The sequence below is a fragment of the Dioszegia hungarica genome (assembly GCF_025882075.1).
Source record: "Dioszegia hungarica strain PDD-24b-2 chromosome Unknown MKK02contig_11, whole genome shotgun sequence".
Classification (NCBI taxonomy): domain Eukaryota; kingdom Fungi; phylum Basidiomycota; class Tremellomycetes; order Tremellales; family Bulleribasidiaceae; genus Dioszegia; species Dioszegia hungarica.
Window position 1 is genome coordinate 271,547 of NW_026515771.1, and position 25,284 is coordinate 296,830.

The 25,284-nt window shown below is 57.8% G+C and overlaps 12 protein-coding genes across 12 annotated transcripts; 5 read left to right on the plus strand and 7 right to left on the minus strand.

Annotated features, from left to right (window-relative positions):
• Window positions 1-1,678: 1,678 nt before the first annotated feature.
• MKK02DRAFT_16064 (transcription initiation factor TFIID subunit A-domain-containing protein) lies at window positions 1,679-2,228 on the minus strand (the record flags this gene model as incomplete). The annotated part of the gene is made up of 2 exons (XM_053085572.1): window positions 1,679-1,807; window positions 1,854-2,228. 2 exons carry the CDS (start codon window positions 2,226-2,228, stop codon window positions 1,679-1,681), a joined length of 504 nt encoding a protein of 167 aa, XP_052944440.1.
• Window positions 2,229-5,515: 3,287 nt separating this feature from the next.
• MKK02DRAFT_16541 (uncharacterized protein) lies at window positions 5,516-5,978 on the minus strand (the record flags this gene model as incomplete). Its single annotated transcript, XM_053085651.1, has 2 exons — window positions 5,516-5,721; window positions 5,855-5,978. The coding sequence occupies 2 exons, from the start codon at window positions 5,976-5,978 to the stop codon at window positions 5,516-5,518; spliced, it is 330 nt and encodes a 109-aa protein (XP_052944441.1).
• A 250-nt stretch (window positions 5,979-6,228) lies between these two features.
• Window positions 6,229-7,304, plus strand: MKK02DRAFT_37542 (uncharacterized protein; the record flags this gene model as incomplete). The annotated part of the gene is made up of 3 exons (XM_053089694.1): window positions 6,229-6,807; window positions 6,857-7,060; window positions 7,131-7,304. 3 exons carry the CDS (start codon window positions 6,229-6,231, stop codon window positions 7,302-7,304), a joined length of 957 nt encoding a protein of 318 aa, XP_052944442.1.
• A 547-nt stretch (window positions 7,305-7,851) lies between these two features.
• Window positions 7,852-10,567, plus strand: MKK02DRAFT_27834 (Sodium/hydrogen exchanger family-domain-containing protein; the record flags this gene model as incomplete). Its single annotated transcript, XM_053087412.1, has 8 exons — window positions 7,852-7,922; window positions 7,997-8,168; window positions 8,363-8,514; window positions 8,568-8,774; window positions 8,826-9,058; window positions 9,115-9,317; window positions 9,370-10,358; window positions 10,414-10,567. 8 exons carry the CDS (start codon window positions 7,852-7,854, stop codon window positions 10,565-10,567), a joined length of 2,181 nt encoding a protein of 726 aa, XP_052944443.1.
• Window positions 10,568-10,872: 305 nt separating this feature from the next.
• Window positions 10,873-11,615, minus strand: MKK02DRAFT_37544 (uncharacterized protein; the record flags this gene model as incomplete). The annotated part of the gene is made up of 3 exons (XM_053089695.1): window positions 10,873-11,104; window positions 11,178-11,387; window positions 11,443-11,615. The coding sequence occupies 3 exons, from the start codon at window positions 11,613-11,615 to the stop codon at window positions 10,873-10,875; spliced, it is 615 nt and encodes a 204-aa protein (XP_052944444.1).
• A 797-nt stretch (window positions 11,616-12,412) lies between these two features.
• MKK02DRAFT_16262 (uncharacterized protein) lies at window positions 12,413-13,134 on the plus strand (the record flags this gene model as incomplete). Its single annotated transcript, XM_053085601.1, has 2 exons — window positions 12,413-12,676; window positions 12,835-13,134. 2 exons carry the CDS (start codon window positions 12,413-12,415, stop codon window positions 13,132-13,134), a joined length of 564 nt encoding a protein of 187 aa, XP_052944445.1.
• A 311-nt stretch (window positions 13,135-13,445) lies between these two features.
• Window positions 13,446-13,911, minus strand: MKK02DRAFT_16022 (uncharacterized protein; the record flags this gene model as incomplete). Its single annotated transcript, XM_053085567.1, has 3 exons — window positions 13,446-13,554; window positions 13,689-13,795; window positions 13,867-13,911. The coding sequence occupies 3 exons, from the start codon at window positions 13,909-13,911 to the stop codon at window positions 13,446-13,448; spliced, it is 261 nt and encodes an 86-aa protein (XP_052944446.1).
• An 839-nt stretch (window positions 13,912-14,750) lies between these two features.
• MKK02DRAFT_16160 (fungal-specific transcription factor domain-containing protein) lies at window positions 14,751-18,005 on the plus strand (the record flags this gene model as incomplete). The annotated part of the gene is made up of 9 exons (XM_053085586.1): window positions 14,751-15,148; window positions 15,190-15,271; window positions 15,326-15,968; window positions 16,015-16,137; window positions 16,189-16,454; window positions 16,503-16,779; window positions 16,828-16,976; window positions 17,025-17,169; window positions 17,218-18,005. The coding sequence occupies 9 exons, from the start codon at window positions 14,751-14,753 to the stop codon at window positions 18,003-18,005; spliced, it is 2,871 nt and encodes a 956-aa protein (XP_052944447.1).
• A 569-nt stretch (window positions 18,006-18,574) lies between these two features.
• MKK02DRAFT_34258 (chaperonin 10-like protein) lies at window positions 18,575-20,041 on the plus strand (the record flags this gene model as incomplete). The annotated part of the gene is made up of 9 exons (XM_053088883.1): window positions 18,575-18,614; window positions 18,664-18,761; window positions 18,809-19,026; window positions 19,075-19,162; window positions 19,215-19,313; window positions 19,363-19,396; window positions 19,446-19,606; window positions 19,669-19,847; window positions 19,894-20,041. The coding sequence occupies 9 exons, from the start codon at window positions 18,575-18,577 to the stop codon at window positions 20,039-20,041; spliced, it is 1,065 nt and encodes a 354-aa protein (XP_052944448.1).
• A 527-nt stretch (window positions 20,042-20,568) lies between these two features.
• Window positions 20,569-21,622, minus strand: MKK02DRAFT_37549 (uncharacterized protein; the record flags this gene model as incomplete). Its single annotated transcript, XM_053089696.1, has 4 exons — window positions 20,569-20,675; window positions 20,728-20,775; window positions 20,819-21,455; window positions 21,503-21,622. 4 exons carry the CDS (start codon window positions 21,620-21,622, stop codon window positions 20,569-20,571), a joined length of 912 nt encoding a protein of 303 aa, XP_052944449.1.
• A 477-nt stretch (window positions 21,623-22,099) lies between these two features.
• MKK02DRAFT_37550 (actin cortical patch SUR7/pH-response regulator pali) lies at window positions 22,100-23,070 on the minus strand (the record flags this gene model as incomplete). The annotated part of the gene is made up of 5 exons (XM_053089697.1): window positions 22,100-22,200; window positions 22,248-22,357; window positions 22,401-22,510; window positions 22,558-22,763; window positions 22,812-23,070. 5 exons carry the CDS (start codon window positions 23,068-23,070, stop codon window positions 22,100-22,102), a joined length of 786 nt encoding a protein of 261 aa, XP_052944450.1.
• A 660-nt stretch (window positions 23,071-23,730) lies between these two features.
• MKK02DRAFT_10368 (uncharacterized protein) lies at window positions 23,731-24,709 on the minus strand (the record flags this gene model as incomplete). Its single annotated transcript, XM_053085501.1, has 6 exons — window positions 23,731-23,855; window positions 23,913-23,981; window positions 24,031-24,169; window positions 24,217-24,333; window positions 24,391-24,537; window positions 24,602-24,709. Coding segments are annotated over 6 exons (705 nt in total), but the record flags the coding sequence as incomplete, so codon positions are not given.
• Between the last annotated feature and the right edge of the window lie 575 nt (window positions 24,710-25,284).

Sequence of the window (25,284 nt, forward strand, 5' to 3'; positions counted from 1 at the left end):
TGATATGACTCGCCGGCCTTGGGCTTCGTGCTTCCGTTCTCGCTCGCCGATGAGCCGGCCTGAGCGCGGCGGTGCCGGCGAATGACGGTATCGCCCTCGATCTTGTAGTCGATGAGCCTCATATGGTCGGGTGCTTCCTCTCCTTATGAAAGTATGCGCGGTTACCACGAACGGAGTCATAAGATCCGAGACGTGATTAGAAAACCCTTGACCGAGATGCCAATCCTGACTCAAGGGTATATGGTACTCACCCCGAGTGTTACGGTACCCAGGCACTTTGATGCTCTCGCCGTCTATAAGGGTGAAGCTGTTGCATAAGCAGTCGGTCATGATTTACAGACCGGAGGCAGACGGAAAGCGGAGCATGTTATGGTTGATGTTGCACATGATTCCAAACTCACCGCGAATCCTGCATGTCCAGCTCATAGTAGTCACACCACTTGTCGATGGCCTTGGAGACCGACGTGTACGGCGCAATCGGCATTTGAAGAGGGAGCGTATGGACTGACCACTGTCGGCCGCGTACGTCGAGACCCTTGATCGGACGGTCCGGTCTCCCAGGGCCGAGGTATGGGGGATCAGGCTGCTGATCGTTGTTGAGCGCGTCGAGGTCGGGGCTACGCCAGCCTGCTGGACGACGACCGGCGAGTTTGTCTAACTTGCGGTCCGTACCCCCGATAGGCTCAAGCGGGGCCGAGACCTAGGCAAGTGTCAGCGGATATGAGAGGTCTGGTGTGTCCGCGAGGGGGTCCGAAGAGGAGGAAGGAAGGAAGACAGACCGCTGCGCTTCTCTGCAGATGAGCCGAAAGGATCACCGGTAGACGTAAGGAGGAACAGCAATCACACGGAGAACGTATCCTTTGATACCCACCCTGATCTTTATCTTTATCTTCTTGGGCGCTTGCTTGTTGGGTCTCCGGATAGGGACTGGTCGAGTCTTCGTTTTGGGGCGGAGTCGGGTCCTGGGCATATCGTGAACGAGTATTGTAGAAAAGTGGGCCGGTTGTTACGTACCGTTGATATGTACAACAGGGAGGCTGAGACGAGACGAGAAGGAGGAAAGACCAGATGTGAGAATTAGGGATGAGTCAGCTTCGCGCACAGACCCCGATCCGCATTAGTACGCATCAGTGCACGGACCGCCTCTTCTTCCACGGATCGACCCTGACTTACCGCCTGCGCATATGAGTCTACATGCATGTAGTCGTGCCATGGATCGCTGCTGATACCTAGAGAATGTGTAAGATTGACAACAACAGATGTATACGATGCGGTATCAGAGGAAGGGATGTGGGATGTGGTGGTGCCGATACCGAGCTGTCTCTTCTCCAGACTTCTCCTCTCGCTCGCCTTGGCATGGTCGCCCGCGTCCCCCTTGGACACCAGGTCTCGCAACCCCCAGCACACTCGGACCCGTCCCCTCGCCTGCTTAGGCTACAGCGATCCTCCCCGCCCCGCCCTCACCTTCCCTACCCAGCCTCTCCCTCTCCTCCGCCCGCTCCTTCCTCCAGCTACCCTTGGCGTCATTGATGAGCCTCAGCTTGTTGAGGCGGACGGTATTGATCGGAGGCCGCTTGGTAGGTTTAGACTGATCCATCCGGATTTGGTCGGACGAAAAGCCGGGGAATGTCCGACCGAGGATGTTTTCTAATGATCAGTACTGTCACCGGTTAGGAGGTCAAAATGACATACCGTATGCAAGCTGGACATCCTTCCGCTCGACGGTCTCGCTCTTTCGATGCTTGGCGAGGTTGCACGACACCTGCGAGATGATATCCATATGCTCATCGCCAATCTGAAGCAGAACCTACTACATCAGCAACAGATCCAACTCAAGTAGGCAGAGAACTCACATGCTCAACCTCCCCATCAATCTTCAACCCCTTATCCACATTATCCGCCACATCCTGTATCTTCCTCTTCTTGCTACTCGACAAAGCCGGATCGACCTCCTTCTTCTTTTGCGCCATCGACTCTCTATCCGCCTCCTCGGCTATCGCCCGTATCGCATCCGGAACCCGCTCGAGCGGGACATCTGACATGACCCGCCCTTGCGCAAACCCCTGCATGAGCGTCGATCTCCCGCCGACCTTGACTGGCGCTTGAAACTGCGCGAGCTTCTCCCTCAGCGCCGCGTCGTACGCCGCATCAGGCAGCCACTTGGCCTGCGCGAGCACAGAGTCCGACTTGTCGGTCGAAGGACCGTAGGTACTGGCGTTGACCTGCATCTCCGAGTCCCGGCGGGCGGCCATGGAAGGTGCGCGCGCCCGTTGTCTGTTGGGATCCATCTGGGCGATGATCATTTCCGGCTTGACCTTGGTATAGTCAACAGGCAGGCCTTGCGGGGGCACAAAGCCCTGCATCGCCTGGACCGCACGAGGGGCGTTCGGATTGGCAATGGGATACCCGGGATTGAGGCGCATAGCCGGCTGCTGCGGCGTACCGAGATTGGCAGCTTGAGGTATCCGACCAGGACTGCCGGCGGACCCAGCGGATGATCCGGCCGTTTGGTTCGGGAGGAGGTTGCGCGCTTTACCAGCGGGGATGTGGAGGTTGTTGGAGACTCGAGCTTGGTTGGAGATGGGGAACTGGCCGCCGCTGCCACCTGGTGGCCCGGGATTGGGCGAGCTGGGAGCGACCGACTGAGCGTGTGCAGCGGTAAAGTTCTGCAGATTGTGCAGACCCCTAGGGTTCTCCATCAAATTGTAGTAGATCGGTCGGTATTCGGGTTTCTACCTGTCAGCCCTGCCTCATCCCCCAGTTCACTCAAACCTACATTCAGGAAGAACTGCTCCTTGTCGGCATCGCTCATCGCCTTCACCGTCGCAACCATCTTTGACAGCTGCTGGGCTGTAGCGAGGCTCTGCCTATGCTGCTGCTGTTGTTGCGTTTGTTGCTGCTGCTGCTGTTGCTGCTGCTGGGATGGCCCCGGCATACCGACCGAGCCCGGCCTCGGTGACGCAGCGTAATTGTGCTGATCCCCGTGCTGCATCTGCTGATCCCGCAGCGACTGCACCTGCGCCTGCTGGTTCTGCTGAGCATGCGCCTGCGCCTGCATGGCTTGGTGGGCCGCCATCATCTGCTGCTGCGCCACCTGGGACCGAGCGAGTGCGACCGCCTGATTGTTGAGCTGCTGCGTTTGGGCGTTGGGCTGCTGGAGCTGTTGTTGCTGCTGCGCGAGATGGCCGAGGGACTGTTGGGATTGGTTCCGCTGGTTCTGAGCCATCGCTTGGAGCTGGAATTGATTGTTGAACTGCATCGGCTGCCCATTGGCATTGGCGAATTGGTGGCCCTGGCCGCTTTGCATCTGTTGCTGCTGCTGCTGCTGCTGCTGCTGCTGCTGCTGCTGAAGAGGAGCGAGCTGCTGCTGAGCCGCCAGAGCCATCTGCGCATGGGTCATTTGGGGTTGGTGATTCTGGCCGGCCCGCATTTGGCCCAGTTGGTTGGCGACGACCGACGCGTCCTGAGCTTGGAGTACCCCGAGTTGAAGCCGACCTTCCTGAGTCTGGAGCAGCTGGTCAAACTGATTGTCAGCTACCGCCACTCACCATCAAATCATGCTTAGACTTACTAGCTTCTCCTGATCTGGTGCCAGCTTCCCCTGGAGCTTCATCGCCCACAACATCGGGAAGTTATCAATGAGCGCCTGAGCATTGCTCGCCTGCGCCTGCCCCTGTCCGAGACCCGCCCCACCATTCACCTGATGCTGTTGCTGCTGCATCTGTGCCTGACCCTGTTGACCAGGGAGCTGGGCATTCGCCTGCACCGGCGTGGATATATTCCGCTGAGGCACCTGACCCGTTCCCTGGCTGGGCGATCGACGGAGCTGCTGCCCAATGACAGGCGAGCCCATATGTTGCTGCTGAGGAGATGGTCCGCCGAGGTTGGGCGGGACGGCCGACATGGCGTGCATGTTTGCATTGCCCGGGAGCTGCTGGGGGTGTAGTTGGGGAGTTTGCTGTTGGATGTGCTGCTGCTGGACGGCCTGCCGCTGGAGTCGCTGTGTGGCTTCGAGGACAGTTTTGAACTGCTGCTGTTGTTGCTGGACGGATCCCTGAGCTTGGTTGGCATGTTGGCCTTGTTGCTGCTGCTGATGCAGTTGCTGCTGGTACATCTGGTGATCAGCGCTGAGGACATGGTACAGTCGAGGTGCTTACCTGAGCTTGGTTACCGTCCATCGGCATCCCCTGCTGTATCCCCTGCATTGGCACCCCTTGCATCCCCTGCGCAGGACTCGGACCCCGCTGCTGTTGCGCCTGCTGAACCTGCTGCTGAGCCTGTTGCTGCAGGGTAGCATGCTGCGGTGCCGGGGTCCCGTTTTGCTGCTGCTGCTGCTGCTGCTGCTGCTGTTGCCGCTGCAACTGCTGCAGCTGTTGGTGCTGCTGCTGCTGGATGTTTGGCGGTGGCTGGAGTGGTTGCTGGTGCTGCTGTTGCGGTTGTCGCTGTTGCGGAGCTCCCTGCGCATGCAGCCCGGCGGCCGTGGCCGCAGCCAGCTCCTTTTGCTGCTTCGTCTTGGCCTGATGTTCCGCTACTCGGCGGCGGACGAGCTCGTACTTCTCCTGAGGGGGCAGACCGCGCTCAGCCGCCGAGAGGATGTTTGGGACTTTGGCGAGAAAGGATTCGTATTTCGTATAGTTGGCTTCGGTGAGCGGACCCATGGTGGATGTGACCGTGCTCATGGTGGACGCAGTGCTCATGGTGGGTGAGGTGGGGAGGAGGTCGAGCCGAGAGGCGCTTACTGGTGGATTGGCGCGGAGATGGAAATTGGGAAGGGTGTAGGAGGTGAAAGAGGTGAAAGAGGTGAAGGAGGTTGAGGGGGTATCGGCGTCCAGCGGCTGGGGTGGAAGTTGGAGCTCTGTACACGTCAGACAAGCTCCATCGTCAATACTGTCCTGAGGTAACCGCGGATGTCGGTGGGATAGCGGTATGAACACCGATTGACCTACCCTCGAGGCTTTCTCAACACAAGAGCTCGGAGGTCGGAGCCCTATGAGATGCGGAAACAAGCTACAGGAGAGTGTCCCTTGTCCTTCCGCTGCCCCGCTCTGCCACTCTACGGACCTGTAGGAGTGATTGGCGCCTCGGCAAGCTCGGATGAGGGTGGATGGAACGGTTGATAGAAGGAAGGAAAGGGAAGTTGGAGGCTGGTCGCAACTGTCAAACAAAGTGGAGGCTGGCGGAATTCTCCGTTCATGCGCTCAACCTCCAGACGCTCCTTGCTGCTCACTTCCTCCCCACCCAGAAGCGCCATGATCGGCTGATGCACATGCTCAGAGAGTGATCGTCCGTGCCGGTCAGACTCGTCGTTACATGCATATCGTTTCTTTGTACACCAGTAATACACCTCCGAGCTGAGGATCGGCTTCATGACTTCCTTTGTCCAGCCTTTTGCTACCCCGCTTGGATTTTGCACCTGCTCCTCGCCTACGAGGGTCGCAGCATATCCACGCCAGACTTGATGTCTGTCCTGACTGTTCATATGTCTTCTAATGCGGAGATGTAAAGTACTGCGGGATCAGCCCCAACCCAGCCTTCGGGATCGGATGACGCTCTGCGAGAGGGAGAAAGCGAGACGCAGTCCCTGCTCAAGGACGCAGACATACTCACCGTTGTTACCACGAACGAAGCAGTCCCCATACCTGGCCGTCACCCGTCCGTTCGCCCATTCCTCGGCGTCCTCGAGCGCGACGTTCATATACCCATCGAGGCAGGTCAATTGGCCTATCTGATCAGCCCGGGCATCTTGAATTACGCATCAGGGAGGTCAGTAGGGTCCATCGGAGTCCTTTGTCTGCTTGTCGAGTATCCTCAGGGCAAGCTAGCTTGGGGTGGAAAGAAGTAGAGTCCGACTTACCATGATAGTCGACCCCGCTTCCTATTCTGACCTTGACCTTCTTCCCTACGATGTTTTTCAGGAAGTCTGATGGTGATCCTGCCAGAGGAGCGTTGGCTTGTGGTTCGGGAGATGCCGAGTCCATTGTAGCTGGTGTGACGGTGGATGGGTGGATGAAGTGCTGCTGGACGTTGGACCCCACACCAGCCCGGTGAGTGGGTGAGCCATCAGCCAGGCACACACGGGATAAAAGCCAGAAAGGGCTGCTACGGTATTATCTTTTAGTCACCTGACCTACCTGATACAAGCGCACACGTTTGACCTACATCACCTGACCATTTGGTTCACACTCCAACATCCCGCATACATCTCGCCTGACAGCTGCTGCACTGGTCATGTCCCCTCGCAAGACTACCCGAAACCAAGGCGCAGAAGAGATGGGGCCCATGGACATCGAAGGGCTCGATCCCGCTCTGCGAGACCAGGAAGAAACCCACCGCTCCCCAACACCCCCCTCACAGCACTTCACCCTCGCCGCTGCGGAAGCCCACGGTCATGACCATGACACCACCGAGATCGACGCGCTCATGACGCCACCTATGCAAGAGCACGAGGCGGGCCCGCTCAGTGACTTTGCGCGGCAGGTCATCGAGTCGGAGAACCCCATGATGGAGCACGGGGAGGACGAGGATGCGGAAGAGCTGTTTCAGCCAGAAGCGGAGGAAGGGATGGAACTCGTTGCGGCTGTCCAGGCGATAGAGGCTGTGGAGGCGGAAGATCTGCGGTTGTTACGAGGGGAGAAGGCGGGTGGGAATGCCAAGGCGGGGCCAAGCGCCCCTGGGCCAAAGAGGCGCGGGAAGGCGGGTCAGGCGTCAGGTGGGGGAGGGACAGGGAAGCGGAAGCGGGGAGGCACGAATGGGTCTTTGGTACCAGAGGAGCAGAGAGATCTGTCGAGGATGAAGAAGGACAGTCATGTCAGTAGCTATGACCGCTTTCGCACTAGGTCTTGAGCTGATAGAGCAGAAAGAGGTGGAGCGGAAACGACGAGATTTGATTAATGAGGGTATCACCGCGCTGAGCAAGTGCCTCCCTCCAGGATCAGAGAAGATGGGCAAGGGCCAGATCCTCAGCATGGCAGCGAACATGTTGACTGATATGGCGGCGGGTCGGCCGATCAACACGGGCGGAAGCAGGGGGCAGGACGACGAGGTCATCAGCGCACTTCAGGTATGTTCTGCTTCACATTACCAGGCCTACCTTCCGGGTTGCCAAATGGGACGAGAACTAATATGTCTAGTCTGACTTGGCCAATGCCCAAGCCCAGCTCGAGGAGGAGCATACTCGCTCAATGACGCTCGAGACGTCCTGGCGGGAAGCGGAAGATCGGGCAGCGGCGAGTCAGTTTGAGCTAGAGCGGGTCAAGAGGGAGCTGGAGGAGGCCAAGATGCAGCTCTTGGAGAATAGGCGGTGAAGGGCGGTGAGCGATGGGGACCGGTTTGGGCTTGGATGTAGGGAGAGAGGGCAGGCGGTTTGTACATTGAGGGGTATACCCTCGTAGCCTCGAGAGTACTTGTTGTATAGACGGCATTGGAGTGGGGCATGTATAGCTATATGTCTTCGTCTCTCTTTCCTGCCCTGTCCCGCTTAACTCTCACAGCTGGACAGCAAATCCCATGCCCTTAGCGTCTTGGCTTGTGCCGCACACACAGCTTGGCCGTCTAGATCTAGCAAAATCAACGCACGGACCAGCAAGACGCGGTCCAGCCAGCGGTCCAGCTCGGCGTGTTTCCCATGCCTTGTCCTCCTTTCTACATAGCAGCAGCTCAGTACTAACCTCAACCACCACAACTAGCGGTCCGTAGCTCGACAGGAATCTCCAGGAGGCTCGAAATCACGGCAACACCCGCTACTGCCCCGCCGAAGATAGCGCCTACTTCGCTTACCGCGCCTAGAAACCCGATAGTCCTTCGACCGCTCTCTCCCGCCAGTCCGAAGTTCCCCTCGACAACCTGGCTACCATGTCAACGGCAGTACCTACACCGCCCGTAGAGGGCGCGATCAACCCACAGGACGAGGAGTTCTACGCATCGTACGTCCTCTCTTGTCGGACCTTCCCTTGCGCCTCGCAAACTCCTGCCTCCAGCGCTGACACTGATCTCGCAGATGGGGTCTCTGTATCCTCTGTGTGCTCCTCATCGTCGCCCTTTGCTCGTCGTACTACCTCCAAGTTAAGAAGATTCGGGCGGTACACGAGACGGTCGTGTCGATCTTTGCGGGGATGGTGGTGGGGCTCATCATCCGCTTGAGCCCAGGACATTTGATCAGGGAAATGCTGGTGAGTTTCATGGTACCCAAGCTACAATCAGGCTGTACGAGTATGAAAATGTACATGCCGGAGGTGGCTGTCATGAAGACTTGCAGCGCAGTAGGGCCGATGGGAGAGGTATATGGGCGACGAACGGCTAGGACTCCAATCATGCCTCTCGGATGTCCAGGCTGTGCTCCTCCTGGTCAAAGCTGATCACGCAGAGCTTCAAACATACCCTCTTCTTCAACCTCCTCCTACCCCCTATCATCCTCAACTCGGGCTACGAGCTCAAGCAAGAAAACTTCTTTCGGAACTTTGGCGTCATCCTCACTTTTGCCTTCCTTGGCACCTTCATTTCCGCCGTTGGTATCGGGTAAGTTAAGCACTCTCTGGCCGCGGAGTATGGGCTGGACGCTGATCATCCAGAGTCCTAGTCTATATCTGGTCCTTCCTCGGCCTGGAAGGTCTCAAGTTCACCCTCCTCGAATGCCTCATCTTTGGCTCGACCCTCTCCGCCACAGACCCAGTCACCATCCTCGCTATTTTCAATACGTACAAGGTCGACCCCAAGCTCTACTCGGTCATCTTTGGTGAGAGTATCTTGAACGATGCTGTTTCCATCGTCATGTACGAGTACGTCCCTTCTCACTTTTTGCGACTCCCGCTGGCGGAGCTGATGGCCAGGACGCTCTCCCAGTTCCACGGCGAAGACATTTACGTCTCGTCCCTCTTCCACGGAGTCGGGATCTTCCTCTTCTCCTTCTTTGGCTCCATGCTCCTCGGCGTCCTGTTTGGACTCGGCTGCTCCCTCGGCCTCAAGCACAGCCACCTCGCCTCGTTCCCGCATATCGAGAGCTGTTTGGTTGCGCTTGTGGCGTATACGAGCTACTTCTTTTCGAATGGTCTGAGCATGAGCGGTAAGTCTTAGTCTGCGCGAGCATGTGTGCAACGTAAGTACGGTGCTGATCAACAGGGATCGTCTCGCTGCTCTTCTGCGGTATCACCCTTAAGCACTATGCCTACCATACCATGTCGAAGCGAACGCAGCGGACGACCAAGTACATGTTTGCCGTCCTTGCTCAGTTGTCGGAGAACTTCATCTTCATCTACCTCGGGTTGAACCTCTTCACGCAGGACGTGCAGGTGTTCAAGCCGCTCTTCATCTTGGTCTCAGCTGTAAGCTGCCGGACCCAAAAGATAGCACAAGGAGACGTAGCTGACCCTGCAGATCGCCGTCATGGCCTCCCGCTACGCCTGCGTCTTCCCCCTCTCTGAACTCATCAATTGGATCTACCATACCCGGGGCCAGCGACACGAGGAGCTTCCGCACTCATACCAGATGATGCTCTTCTGGGCTGGTCTGCGCGGGGCCGTCGGTGTCGCCCTCGCCGCTGGAATCACTGGCGACAATGCCGATGCTTTACGAACGACCATCCTCGTCGTCGTCGTGCTCACGGTGATCGTCTTTGGCGGGACTACTGCGCGGATGTTGGAAGTTCTGGGGATCAGGGTGGGAGTGGAGGATGAGGATGCGTCCTCGGACGAGGAAGATACCTGGGCTGCGAGGAAAGGCGGCAACCTGGCCCTTACGTCTGGCGGGCGAAGATATTCTCAGCGAAGGGGAATGTACGGGGACGACGGGGACGAGATCGACCTTCACTCGCCGGACGATCCCAGTCCATACGGCCTCGACATGCCCCGCTCGCTCGCTGGCAAAGGTCCCTCCGGGGCCGGTCCGTCCCGCAAGTCCCGGCCCAACGCTCAGCGATTTGGCACCGCCGCATCCCGCTCTGGGTTCAGCACCAACTCGTCCGAATCAGAGGAGGAGCACCTCCCTTCGGCGACATTCGGCTATGACGAGGAGGACGAGACGGAGGCGGATCCGTCCGCTTCGGATCCGCTCACCGGCGCGGGCGGAGCGGGCAGTCCGGGCAAGGCGGGTATGGTGTTTAGGGACGGACAGTGGTTTACCGCTCTGGATGAGCGGTACCTCTTGCCCCTGTTTTCGAATTCGGTGACGGCCAGAAGAGCGGCGACGAGAAAGACGGCCAAGAAGGCTAGTTTGTATCCGAATACAGGGACACCGGGGGCCGGTGGGGGAAGTGGGGCGGGGACGCCAAGAGGGGCGAGCTTTGATTTAGGGCGGGGAGAGGAGGGAGGGTTTGAGGAGGAGGAGGAGAGTGAGAATGGGAAGAATAAGATGGCGCGGACATTTAGGTAAGTTGGTTATGGATATGGATGAGGTGAGGTGAGAAGAAAGCTGATGAGTCAGTGGATCCGTTTCGGACTTCTTCTTCTCCAAGCCGGAAATATCACCTGGTGTGCTGTCGCCTCAGCCGGAAGAACGGAGGACGAGCAGAGAGAGATTATCGGCGGGTTCGGCGAGTAGTGTGGTAGGACCAAGTCGTGGGGCAGAAGGGAGATGAGGCGGGTCTGGGCGGAGACTGGGCGTGAGGACGGGGACACGAATTGGGAGGGGTGTGTATGCGGACGATCTGTACTGAGTTTAGATGATAGAATGCTCGGCCTGGACGCTGCACGCGGACGCTGATGTCTTACATCGCTGCTCATGCTGATCTGACTGCTCACGCAGCGTGTAGCGCCCGTTACATCCAGGTCATGATGGTCATCGAGAACAACTGGTCGCCGTCAAACGAACATGTGCATCAAGGCATTGGCAACGTCGACTAAGAAAGTGAGAATCCTCCTTACACCGACCCCCTTCACTCCATCAAGCCGCCTGCGTCGAAATCTCCTCCGTCTGGACCGGCTTCGCCACGTAGGTCTTCGCCACATTGGCCCACTCGATCTTGTCGGCCCGGACGGACCCCGTCGCCGTCGGTATGTAGGTGAACGTGAACGTAGACGAGGCGTTCGCCTTGCCTTGGACCGTTGCCTGACTGAAGACCACATCGTCCGCATCCGGCGCAACAGGTGACGCACCGCTGCATGCCCCTCTGATTCTGGCTGATCAGCTGGCGTTTTGATAGCTGTGGATGTGTTCAGAGTCTCTTACAAGCGGCCAGAAAAACTCACCGCCCAAGAATCAGGATCTGATCCTCGGTGGAGAACCGTCGGTCCTCCAGCTCGACAAGCAAGGACTCCATCGTTGTCAACGGCCGCGTCAGCTTGGCGACAGACGACAAGCTGTTGGTGGGGTCCTGCAGCTCGACCTTGGTCTGCCTGTCGGGCAACTTGGGAAGTTCCCACGGATTTCGCGCGCTCGGGTCAGTCTTGATGGCATCGCTGTACATTAGCCCGGCCTTTCAAAAACTGGTATAAGGAGACGGAAGGTACTGACAAGATGGACGACGGGGCGATGAAGGTGAAGTGCGACAAGGGCTTCGATGGAGTTTTGTGGGCTGGGGGATTGTAAAGGAGTGATCGGTCCTGGCTGATCGCGGTGTATTTCTTGAGAAGAGTGCTAACATACCACTCGGAATCCGGTGACGCTCCTGCAGATAGCCCAGACATTTTTGCTTGGGATATGAGAGAAGGAACAGAAGTCAGCCTGGAGGGCATAGCGACTCGCTCTTATGGGCAGACAGGATGAGCCTGGCAAGGGCGATTTGCGTCGGTCTCCCAAATGCCGCAAAGGATGATGAAACGCCGTCGCCTCCACTGCATGTCCGACTGGTCAAGTGATGTCGAGCTCAGCACTGACTCCGCTCGCGGGGGATGCTCCGCCGTTTGGGCCTCTTTTGAGGATCTCGGTCGATACCGACATCATCAGGGGGCTCAGACACGGTTCAGTGCTTGGCCTTTCCGATGCCAGATCCGAACTCAGCCACCCTGATACTAATATATTCGATCAGACGAGCAGTCCAGCGTTTCGACCTCCATTGTGACTTCCCATAACCCAGACGAACCGGTGGTGGACGTGTGGTCTAAGGCGCCATAAGGGCTCAGCCTAGCTCTAGGCCTCTACTGTACATTGCTGTAGAGCTTTACTCGCTACGTGACACGGAAGCTCCGACTCTGTAACCTGTGAAACTTCCCCTCGCTGCCCCAGATCTCCCAGCTGCTTCCCATATCGCTGCTGAGCTGGCTAGTACAAGCAGGCGCGACGCAGGTCCTGTTACTCCTGGACCACCTCCACCGCGCCGTCGCCACTCGGCGCCTCGGCCAAGCGCGTGCCGTAACCGCTCATCGCGAGACGATCTTGCGCGTGGTGCAAGCAAGGGTGCGAGGTGATGCCCTCGTCTTCCTCATCTAAGCCGATTGACCATAAACCCCAATATAGCTCACCCCATTTCTCAATACTTCCCGACATGTCATCACCTCCACGACCATCATTATCACACCCCGCACCTCAGCTGAATGGAGCAGCTTCTGGTCCAAACGGTACAGCCCACGCTCAGCCTTTGTCTTCGTCAGATCCATCTCCATCCGTCTCTACATTACCGCCGGCGGCGATCGCCCTCGCAACGCGGCTATTTGAGGGTGCACGGCAGGGAGACGTTGCGCTATTTGAGGAGGTGCTTGCTTACAACTCGGGGATGAAGGATATGCGAAACGATAAGGGAGATTCTCTGGTGAGTCCTTCGATACAAGCCTATGATCTGGTTCGAATATGGCGATCTACCTCATCTTTACGACCACCTTTACATTACGGGAGGAGCACAGCATCATCTGCCGGCTCCATACCGCTTTTGACATGCTACTTCCACCTAAGCCAGGCACTGACCCCCAGGTCATGCTCGCGGCATATCACGGCCGTCTCCCCCTCCTCCGCCTTCTCCTCTCACACGGCGCCGACCCAAACAGTCTTAACGACAGACAACAGTCCCCCCTCGCCGGCGCTATATTCAAGGGGGAGAAGGAGGTGGTCGAGGCGCTGAGTGATGCGGGCGCGGACTGGGGAGTAGGGGAGCCGAGCGCGAGGGAGGCCGTGAGGATATTCAGGCAGGAGGCGATTTGGGGGGATCGGATGGGCGGTCAGGAGAAGGGAGCAAATGGGAGCCGGAATGGAGTACCAAACGGGGGAAGCTAAGGCGAAGAAGAGGAGGATATGGATCAGAGGTGCTATCCCGGTGGATGGCAGGCCGGAGGAGCTTGATCGAGCAGAGATTACCAGTCTGGCGATGCTTAGCCGTTGCGTACGCTGCCAAGACGGGCTGACTACCTGCAGCATCAGTCGGTGCTGTTTGTAGGCGGAGTGGAAGCAGGGGGTGGAGGCCAAACCGGTCGGGGTTCGAAAGGGGGCCTGCGTCCCGTGTAGCAATCCCAGTAGTTGAGCTAGTCGATACATACATGTTGACGAGACTTGACTGTACTACAATGCACTACGCAGACCCAGAGTATCTAGGCCATAGGAGCCTTCTCGACGCGCTCGACACCCTCGACGGCCGAGATCTGGGCCTTGCGGCAGGACTGGTAGTTGCCGGAGCAAGCCTTGCAGGTGGCGACATTTCTGCTTAGTGGACGGTGGTGATGTAAAAGAGTGATTATGTTGATATCGGAGCGAGGTATACGAGAGGAAGGCAAGGAAGAAGAAGGTGCGATCAGCGGTAGTCCCTAAGTGAAGAGAGTGTGAGGCAAACTCACCCAGTGCACTCGGTAGCGACGCAGCCCTGGTCCTTGCACACACCGCAAGAAGCGGGGTTGGCAGTGCAGCCAGCGACCTCATCCTTGGCACAAGCCGAGGGGGTGGTCTGCAGGCATCAGCTAGGCCTCTATCACCAGATAACAAGGCTGGGAGCGAGGGAGAGGTGATGGAACTCACGCCGCAGAAGTTGCAGTTCTGGGGGTTTCCGGAGCAGGCAGACATGGTGTGTTGTGTATGTGGAGGTGAGTTGGGGGTGGAGAGAGGGTGTGAAGTGATTGTGAGGATGAAATATGGAAGGAGGAACAAGAGAAAGATCTGGTAAGCTTTTGTAGGCGAGGGTGGACAGGTCCTGTGGAGGTCCGATCTCAGCTGACATTCGGCTCAAATCTGATTGGTCGGATCTCGCGAGCTCGCAACCTGATGTCACAGGATACGGTAACTTACGATACTCAGTCACAGTGACGTGACCACTTCCGGCGTAACGTGCGATTGAGAGCCTGGCAGCTGAAATGGTAAGCAGGACTTTAGATATCTTGGGCGTCGCTGACGAGCTCGGAGTCCATCATGCATCATGGTGGGTCTCGATGCCTCGATGACAGCATGAGGCCTGAGGCCTGAGGTAGCTTTCCGTATGGGTCTCGCTGAGTCACGGTCATGGGTTGCGGTGGGGGGGGGGGTGACCAACGGGTTACCAAGCAAACGGGGGTGAATATCTTCCCTAGGCAGGCCTATACCTACAGTTGCTCTCCTGCTATGTCCCCTGACCAGTAGCAACCTGCAAGTGGCTGCTGACCCCTGAACATGTAAGTACTCGTACAGCCACCTCTCCACCAGCCAAACGCCCAGCCAGATCGCGGTGCCACGTTCGGATAAGCCCGGCATCGCGTATCTCCGTCGGATGCCGTAACCTCAGTTTGCTCGCAATTGCCTCTCGAGCCTCTGCTCTCCACTTCAAACCGCGCTCGATAGAGCGCAGACTGTAGTTCTTTAACCCGATCAGAGGTAGGACGCAGATCAGATATCCTAGAGACAGGAACTGGTCAAAATCTCCCACCGGAATCATGCCGGCCGACCGGAGAACGTCCGAGGGTCCCACCTCCTACACCCCCTACCCTCCCCCTTCCCCTTCGTCTCCACCTACCTTCCAGACCCCTGCCATCCCCCAGCGCCCGCCAGCGTCCAGCCGTGGCTCCAAAGGCTCCAACAAGCGGAAAGCTGCATCCCCTCCGCGGTCTCTCGCCGACTATGCCGACCGAGAAGCCAGCCCCTCGGCTGCTGCTGCGACAGCCTCGGTCGACCAGGGGTCGTACAAGGTAGCAAGAGCCATCTCATCCTGTACGCGGTGTCGGACGAGAAAGCAGAAGTGCGATGGGCTGCTACCGAGGTGCTCGGCGTGCGAGAGGGCCAAGGTGGAATGTATTGGGTTTGACGCGATATCAAAGACCAACATTTCTAGAAAGTGAGTTCTGCAGTCCGGGAGAGGGTGTCGCTGACATGTAGCCATCTCCACACACTCGAACAAGAAGTAATCCAGCTCCGTGCTCAAGTCGCGGCGCTTCGGTCCGGCCACCCCGACCCCGGTGTCATGACCTTTCCCCTTCCTTCCCATCCACCCGCAACCCTAAACGCGTTCGAGGCGTCCCAGCGACGCGAATCACTCAGCCTCGCGATAGACCCGGCTCTATCATCCGACATTGACCCTGCCCTTCGATCCTCCTTCTCCCCCTCGTCGAGCGTACATCAAAGGCGTCACTCGGAGTTCTCACATGGCGGAGACCGCTCGCCCAGCCTCAGCAGCGCCATGAACCCCAAGAATCACAGCTTGACGCGGATGGTACATGACGCTGCCCTTCGCACTGGGCATGCCATCAACCAAACCAATGCCAACGCAGCCTTCAACGTGTCGGGACCGTTCGGATCCCACTCGGACAAGGGGTCGGTGCACTCGGGCCATGAAGGCGAGTATGGTCACGGGAGTCCGGACCGCTTCCACGCTCCTCAGCGGTCGGGGAGTACCGGCTCGCGTTTAAGTAATATGGCGCCGCAGAGACCGGCTTCGGCGCAAGCTCCAGGCAGCGGAAAGGGCAAGGTCAGGCAGTTTGCTATACCGCCTCTGCCGCCGCAACCGGCGGTGGAGCGGCTCGTGGCGGCGTATGTCGACTTTGTGGGGGTGACTGCACCGATCGTCCATATTCCTACCTTGGGAAGGCAGTTGACCAAGATTCGAGAGGGGAACGACGTGGAGGAGAGCGATGTGTTTGTCGTGATGATGGTGCTGGGTGAGCTAGAGCAACAGGAGCTTTTGTGGACTTTGCTGACTTGCAGCTCTGAGTACAATGGCTTCTGCTCGATTTGTCGATCCGCCAGACGAGCTCCGGGCCTGCTCTGAAGCCTTCCACGCTGAGGCGATGAAGCATCTTGATGCGGTCTTCGACGAGGGATCTTACGGTGAGCTGGAAAGTCCTGGAATGTGGGACACGTGCCGAGCTTACATCCTAGTCGGCCTCCAAGCGATCCTCCTGCTCATCTGGTACTCCCTTCTCAACCCCGAAAAAGGCTCAATATGGTACCTGGTCGGTCTCGCCACCCGAACCTGCGTCGACATGGGCTACCACAACGAGCACAATGCGCAGATCGAGCAACTCGACGCGCTCGAGATTGATATGCGCCGAAGGCTGTTCTGGGTCGCGTACAAGATGGATCGGCTCTTGAGTCAGTCTTTGGGTCGGCCGCCTAGTATCCCCGATGGGTTTATCAATGTCCCTGTAAGCTAGCCGCCCCGTGAGAGCTGTGATGCGATAGCTGACTATTAGCTCCCATCTGCTCTGCACGACGTTGATATCCACTCGAACCACTTTGGACCCCCAACAGGCGATGCCTGCGCCTACAAAGCCAACTTCATCCACACCATCAAGATCCGGCAGCTCCAGTCTGAAATCCTCACCAATACGTACGGTACCCACGGGATCGACCAGGTACCTACGCAGGAATGGTTTGATGATTGCTACGACAGGCTCAAGGCTTGGCTGGCGGCGGCGCCGGATCCGAGGGGGACAATGAGCGCTGAGGGGTATGCGATTAGCTTCCACAGTACGTCCCTTTCTTGGTGTATGGCGAAAGTGGGTGCTGACAGGGCAGACTCCACTCTCCTTTTGTACCGGCCAAGTTCGGGAAACCCTCGTCCGGATCGGAAGGCGCTCTCGGCGGTACTGGCGAGTTCTAGCTATATCATCCGGATCTATCGCAGGATGCAGCTCAACAACCGGATCTCGTGGTTGTGGATGACGGTAAGCTATCCTCCCCTCGGAAAATATGGGGTCCAAGCTGATCAACAGAGTCACTTCTCATTCATGGCTGGGTTGTCCTTTTTGTACGCCTTTTTGAACCTGCACACTATGGGTGGGGGAGAAGGGGTTCCGACTCTGGAGGAGGCGATGTTGGATGTGGAGTCGTGCTTGTCCACGCTGGAGTATCTCTCTCGTAAGTTGAGTGGGCCAGGATGAGCGACGTCACCAGCTGACAATATAGCTCGAGTACCCTCCGCTGGAGCATGCCACGACACTATGCGCACCCTCTCCCAGGCGATCCTCGAACAGCTCGCCGCTCCGTCCGCTTCCCGCTCGGCCACCGTTTCTGCCGCTGCGACCTTGCGCAATCTCTCTCGAGCAGCACCGGTATCGTCATCCCGTGACGACCCCCTTCCCAACTCCGACTACCTCGCCCCCCTTCCTTCCGTCACGCTCCCATATGAGCTATCCCTTCTCGACAACCTTTTCGTCAACCCCATGGCGACCCATCAGAAGGCTTCGGACTACACAAACGGCGCCAAGACACGCGCGGTGTCCGCCGAAGTCCGCAGCTCTATGGCTACGCTGTACAATCAGCACGCCAACCCAGGCGTCAATACTGCCAATCTCATCAACAGCGGTCCTTCATCCGGCTTTGGGAATGGCATCCGGCCATACTCGCTCGCTGCGCAGGTCAGGGCGGGGTATACCGACTGCCCGACCATCGAGCAGAGTCTCGCAGGTGTCGAGGGCACGAGGCAGGGCCAGCTGAGCAGCAGTGTTGACTATGGCCTGAACGGCAATGGCAATAACACTGGGAGTGGAGAGATGGACACATTGGGCGATCTGGGGATCCTGCTCGGCGCGATGGATGGGCAAGAGGCGTCAGAGGCGGCGGCACAGGCGCTTCAGGCGCAGGCGCAGCATGGGGTCCAGGTGGATAGTGCGCAAAACTTTGATTTCTTTAGTTTCTTGGATGAGGGGTTCGGGCAGGATGCGGGGCTGGATGGGATGGCGTTGTGGAGTTAGGCGGGAAGATCGAGGCGGGTCAAGGCAGGGGAAGGCAAGGGGAGGCAGGCATATCTGATTTTGGGTATCGTTCTCGGTTTTCTTCTACGGGTTGTAGTTGGTTGTAGATGGTCTATGCTGCTTGTAAGAGAAGCTCTGCTCTTGAAAGGGCTGACGGAACCGCTCTGCAGCTGCTCTGCTAGGAGCACGTTCCGCGTTCTCACAGCCTGGTCGACCGATTTGTGGGAATCCTCGGCCGATTTCGGCCCATAGTCATCAGGCACGCGGAATGCGGTCATTGGATCGGAAGCAACGTCATCAGCCTCCACTCCGCCTCGTCAACGCGTGCCGAGGCCTCAGGCTGACCTAGCTGCTGACCTCCACCGGGCAGTGGCACCGGCCACTCAAAGGGCCAAGGTCAGCAAGGAGGAAAAGTCTCCGAGCCTAGCCGTTGGAAAGGGCCGACGTCATAGCTCTCGGAGGTGGATTTAGGCAAACAGGAGACAGCGGGTGCCCCCCTGCCTCCCATCGTATCCCTTCTCCAAGCACTTCTTCATCTCACCAGCTAAATCAACCAAACTACAAACAAAATGTCTGCCCCTACTACTGCTCGCGGCTATGGTATCTCCGGTGAGTCTGGCGTGACTGTCGAGGAGAGGAACAGAAGCTGACAGAGCAGACACCAAGAAGTACACCGACTTCTCGGTCCAGGAGTTCAAGCTTAAGACTGCTGGCCCGCACGACGTTACTCTCGACATCGAGTTCTGCGGTGTCTGCGTAAGTTTTCTCTCCTTCTGCGCTGTGGAATCAAGGCTGAGGCTTAGGGTTCGGATGTTCATACGATCACAGGCGGCTGGGGCCCCCTCTCCACTGACTGGGTCGTTCCCGGCCACGAGATCGTCGGCAAGGTCACTCATGTCGGTGATGAAGTGAAGGAGTTCAAGGTCGGCCAGCGTGTCGGTGTCGGAGCGCAGGTGTACGCCTGTCTCGAGTGCGACAGGTGCAAAGCCGACAATGAGAACTACTGCCCGGAGCAGGTCGAGTGAGCTATATGGGTCCCATGTGATGTCTGGCCAAGCTGACTCTGTAGCACCTACAACGCTCCCTTCCCTGATGGCGTGATGGCCCAGGGGGGCTACTCGTCCGTTATTCGCACGCACGACCGCTTCGTCTTTGCTGTACGTACAGACAAGTGGGGCACAGGCTTGGGAATGAGTTCTGATGTATCAGATCCCCGAGGAGATCAAGTCGGAGGAGGCCGGCCCGCTTATGTGCGCTGGTCTCACCGTCTACTCGCCTTTGAAGCGCAACGGTACCGGACCGGGCAAGGTGAGCCATCCATTTCCCCCGCGTGCGATTTACGGGCGCTAAAGATCAGACTGTCGGTATCGTTGGTATCGGTGGATTGGGCCGTAAGTTCCTGCCGCTCGCTCCACACGTTGTGCCAGACTGACTCACCAGACCTTGCCATCCAGTTCGCACACGCCATGGGCGCCAAGGTCATCGTCTTCTCCCACTCCGCCAACAAGAAGGACGATGCGCTCAAGCTCGGCGCGGACGAGTTCGTATTGTCCGGCGAAAAGGACTTCGCCAAGCCCTACTTTGACAAGCTCGACTTCATTGTAAGTACAAGTTCACAGATTACGATTCGTTATATGTTTTTGCACACAAGCTGACCTCGCAGCTCTCCGCGGCGGATGTCCACAACCTTCCTATCAGTGACTTCCTCTCTATGCTCAAGGTCGAAGCCAAGATGGTCAGCGTCGGTCTTCCGGACAAGGAGTGGGAGGGTCTCCAGCCCCAGATCATGGCTAGCAACGCCAGCGCCATCGGGACGACCCACATTGGTTCCAAGGTCGAGTGGTGAGTGTTCCTTGGGTGAATAAGCAGGGTTGGGCTGACATTGAAGCAATGAAATGCTCAAGTTGGCTGCACAGAAGAATGTTAGGCCGGTCATCGACCAAATTCTTCCCATGAGCCAGGCGGGCAAGGCGATCGAGGGGGTGAAGGAGAACCACGTGCGCTACAGGTACGTCCTCAAGCAGGACTTGGCCTAGGCGCTTGGAGGTAGGGAGGGAGTAGTCAGTCTCAGTCAATAGTGGCCATCGTCCAAATGTGCATGTAGCTCCTAGTCAGTATATTCATCATAGCTAGCTGCCATCCTTGCGCCTCCTCTTCCTGATAGCCTTCTCCCTCTATACCCTCTTGCACCTCCCTTCGTCTTCGCACCAGCTTCATCGCTCATTGAGATGTCCCCACCAGCCCATCCCTCGCTCCCCTCGCCATCTCCTGAGACTCCTTCCGAGTCGATCAGACTGGCAAGTTCCCCCTCGCTGCTTCCGGCCTTTCCAGGATCCTCGGGACTGTCATTCCCGAAGCCTCATCTCCAGAACGCCTCATGGTGTAGACCTTGACGATCGGCTCGTCAAGACAAGGACGCCGAGGAGAGTCTGGGCGCTCTCCCTCCTCAACATCTGCCTTGCGATCGTCTGAGATGGGCGCGGTCGGGCATTCTCCTACGTCGCTAGACGACCACACGGCGGTGTGGGGGGCCTTGCGTCTCCGGAGCTGGACGGATGCGGATTCAGCGGAGGCTGGGAGCTCCGTGGCTGGCTGACGACCGAGAGGGGTGGGGGAAGAGTGGGGAAGCGAGGAATGAGCGGGTCCGGCGCGCGGCGGGCGAGGTCGGCTCTGGTTGTTAGCCGAGGCAGAGTGGACAACTGACCACTGTAGTTGAACTCACCATTGGCGTTAGATTCCTTCTCCGAGTCCGCTCCGACCTCGAACACACCTAGCATGTCAGCTGAGTCTTCAACAAAGGACGAGTAATTCACCATCCGCACGATCATCTCGAAGCAGGCCAACTTCTTCCCTATCGGCTGCCTCGTCGCTCTCCGACCCCTCCCTCGTTCCAACACCCTTAGGCGCCGCTGCTACTCCCAGTCTCCCCTCGTGCGCGATCTCCATCCTTTCCCCGCTGCCACTCGACACCTCGGTACCAGTTCGGCCGCCCACACCCATCGCGTCCTCATCCTCGCCTTTACCCTCAACCTCGACATCCGCGACGGCCGCCGTGTCGATGCCAATTGAGCTGCCTTCGGAGTTACCTGAAGGGCTCATCGGCAGTTTGCGGACGGTGCTCCTGCGCAGAAGGCTTCGAGGAAGAGGTTGGAGGCGGGAAGGGGGTGAGGCATACGGGTCCGCTTTTTGGTCCGAGATGATTCGGTCAAGTGCCGCTGAATCCCCTGGTACCCCTGTTAACCCCGCGAGGATGTCGATCCTGACTGGACGAGCCCGTAAAGGTGCTGGCTTGGCAGGTATTCTCGGCACACTCGCTGACAAAGGCGAGTCGAAAGCTCCGTCGTTTGCCATTCGGACTTGATCGGACGAAGCACCTGGCACGACGACGGACGATACGGTGACACAGCCCTTGGCCCAAGGCGCAGAAGTAGGTTGACTGGCAGGGCTGACCTACATGACATTAGCGCGAGCTGGCAGGCAGCATAGAGAGGACTGACCGCATCGTTCAAGGAAGCTTCACTCTGGCTCGTGCTCCTCCCTTCAAGCTTTTGAGGTAGCGCTGTAACGGGACGTTTGCGATTCGGGTCCATCCCGTCCTCGCCTCTGATCATGGCCATGACGAGTCGAATGCGAGCGTTTAGAGAGTAAAGCGGTTTCTAGGTTATGGTAAGCAGAAAGGCGAGAAGTTGAAGGATGATCTACGCAGTTGCCGGTTTAGGTTTCGCTGTCAAGCAGGATATGGAGGCGGGGAGTAGTCAACGAGGTCATTAGTCGAAGTGCAAGTAGCTCTTAGTCTTAAAACATTTACAGTCAGCTGCCTGCCACCTTGTTCGGTCGCGGATCATGTAGCCATTAGGCAACTATCGTATGCGCTGCCGTATGATTGGGAAAGCGGGAAGTAGGTGGAGTGAGGCCTGGTACTGCGCACCTGAGTAGTGTCCACTGCAAAGAATTGCATTCAAGCCCAGATGAAAGAGGATACCAACGAGATAAAGCACAAGCCTCAAGTCCACGCCCCGACAACACTCTCAACTCCACCCCATCCCGCGTCCATGCCGCCCGAGAGAACCGGGTCCAGCCCAGACTTCTCACATCTATTCGTACGCCTTGCCGTTCTGGCGCCTGAAAGTGAGGAAGGAGATGACGTAGGGGATGACCGATAGTGTCTGCGAGACGAATCCGACCCATACCAAGTCTGCCTATCAGCAACGAGCCCAAGACAAGAGAAGGAGGGAGACTTACACAAGGCTGCACCGGCGGTGACGGTCACGCCGACAGTGTTGGTCTCGGTCAACATCCGGGTGGCGATGGGTGCGTTCCGGGCAACGATCGCTGACCACATGGCGGCACCGCTGGCTTATCAGTCGAGCTCAAAAAGGAGATGGCAGGACTTACACCATGAGGAACAGAGCACTCCCGCCCGACATGATGGTGGCCACCAGGAAGGTTATCCGGGTCTTGAAGATCCCGACGACCAATGCGATACCGCACATGACCGTACCGAGCTATAAAGGTCAGCTCAAACCCTACCTCGTGCATTGAGGGAACATACGAAGATAAGGAGGTTGGCAGCGCGCGAAAGGGTCATGTTGTAGACACTGTCGGTGATAGCCTGGTCACCGCCGAGGAGACCAAAGAGGGTACCTCGCATCCCGCGGTCGGTGGTGATATCGGCTCCGATCTGTCCGGATGGGTCAAAGGGGTATCCAAACGAGGTCGCGTTGCAGGTTCCGCCGTTCGGGAGATAACCACATGCACCTATAGTCTCAGCTGCCGCTTGCTATGGGTGGAAATGCTGGGACGTACCGTAAACACCGTATCTGTAGTATTGCCTGCTACCGATACCCTGGCCAAGGGCTGCCTTGGGGTCACCAGTCGTCAAACCGCCCGAACCGCCGCCAGCGACGTCGTAGGCGGTCCCCAGGCCCTTGCAGTTCACCTCGGCAAAGAAGAGGCCCGAAGTGACGGCTCCAGGGCTGAGCTGCGAGATGTTGGCAAAGACCAACATGATCGCTGAGAAGAGGGAGAGGAGGGTCGCGCCGTACACGCAGTATTCGCCGCGCATTTTGAGATGAGTCAAAGAGGTGGGAAGAGGGGAGTGAAGGGAGGGTGTAAAGAGTGTGGGGGAGTTGGTCGCTAATCTATATACACAATCGGGAGTGAGGAGTAGGAGTGCGAAGCTGAAGGGGAGGGAGACGGAGAGATTGTTATCAGGAGGGTCTTACAATCTCCCCGCGCCAGGCCAAGCTTTTTCCCGTCGCGCTCTCTTTTGCCGTTCAAATGGACGCGTTTCACCTTGCACGTTAAGGTTCACGCGGTTTTTTAGCCGCTTCGGGTAAGAATTATGGCAGCGTTACCCTAGCGTGGCGTGACATGCTGACATCGGATGGCGTCCGGGGAGTCGTGCTTCTCATGCAAGAGTCGCTCGGCAGGTATACAACATACTGATACAAGCTGTACGACGTTGTCTGTACGAGCTATTGCGACCGCCTTGACGCAGACTTCCGATTAATTTACGAAGCGCAAAGCGCCAAAGGCGAAATTGATGGCCATACCGAGCAGGACTCCAATCTGACTGATCAGCTATGCCCTGCTGAACCAACTGATCTGATGACCCAAGACTCACTTGCACCCGCTGCGTGATCATAGAATGCACCTCAACCTCTCCCAGCCCATTCCCGATGCTGCCCTCAGCCACGCTAGAGGGCACGGTCTCGCCGCGAGCTTCGGCCTCGGCATCAAAGAAGTTTGGGAGGGGTACTTCGCGGAAGAAGAAGACCGGGAGGATGGGGTAGAAGAAGCCGGTGAGAAGGCCGTTCATGATGGAGCTGTACATCCCATCCGATGAGGCTGCGAGATTAGCTTATGGTGTACTACCTGACTTGGAACCGAGAGGCGAGAGCCTACTTGTTGCTGTATCCGCCGTTAGGTCTCCTTCGATCCATTGCTCCTCGAGAGCTCGGGCGTGCTCGTCATCTGCCAGATCAGCACATACCAACAAGCTCCTCCTTGCAGCTGTACTCACCAACATCACCCCTCTCAAGGCCCTCCGGTACCTCTTCGCCTCGACTCTCGTAGAATTGCCTCCTCATTTGCGCTACATCCGCTTGGGACAACCCCGCATCTAGAAGCACGTCAAATCCTCTTCTCCTCGGTGCACTCGGCTAGACAGTCAGCTCAGAATCCGCCTCCCTTCCGAGCAGGCTTCCACGGATTTGAAGCTCACCTCATCCTCCTCAGCTCTCCGCTCCGCCTCGCCCTCCTTCGGCCCGACTGTACAATGCAAAAACACCTTCGCTTCTTCTCTGTCTTTCCGCCCCCTTCCAGTCTCTGCAGCATCGTCCTCGCCCTCTGCAAGCCCTACATCCTTTAGCACCTCCTCCACGTCCCCGCCCATCCCGCTTGCCTGGCGCCGGACGCGCTCTTCCAGCGATCGAAGGCAAGGTACGAGAAGGATACCGTCTGTGAGGAGTCGGCCGGCATGGATGAGCTTGAGGGAGTTGGGCAAAAGGGTTGGACGGAGGTGTCGGATCTAAGCGAATTAGCTTTGACCCTCTCTGGGTGTCATCCAGCTTTCACACGTGGTGGATACTCACCTGGTCCTTGACACTGGCTACATTCTCCCCATCTTCCACCCACAGCTCCAAATTCCCTCCCTCCCCTTCACCAGCATTGGCAAACATGACCGTCACATTCCGCCCCTTCCTTTGTTTCGCCCTGACCTGCCCTCCCGCATAGACCGTCTCTGTCGATCCCGCTCTTATAGTCGCCGCATCAAAGTCATCCTCTTCCTCAGTGCTCCCTGAAGAGCCCGAAGACACTGTGTTGAGGGAATCACCCCGCACTGGCCGCTTTCCTTTGGCCTTCTCGCTCAATTCCATCCCATTGTCATGGGCATACCAGCCGGCCGGTGTGGGTGGAGCCGGCGGTAGCCTGCTTGACCAAGAGCCCTCGATCTCGGCACTGCTGGGCGAGGCGTCCAGAGACCGTAGAGGGCTCTCAGGGGAAAGGTAGCGCCGACCTTGCAGCTTCGTCCGGGATGCCGCGGAGAGGGCTGGAGTCGAGCTCGTCGGACTGATGGCGGCAGACGATGATACTGGCGGAACGGACTCCTCGGGATCACTGCTGATGGGCATCTTGTATTCTGTGAGCAGAGGTGCAACGCACCATAGCACTGTCAGAGCAACAGCTGGAGTAACGCTTCGGCCTTGGGCATCGCCGATGTTTCAGATCACATACACGTGGCGGTTGTTAGTGGCGGCCGCGGGGCGCTGGGTGG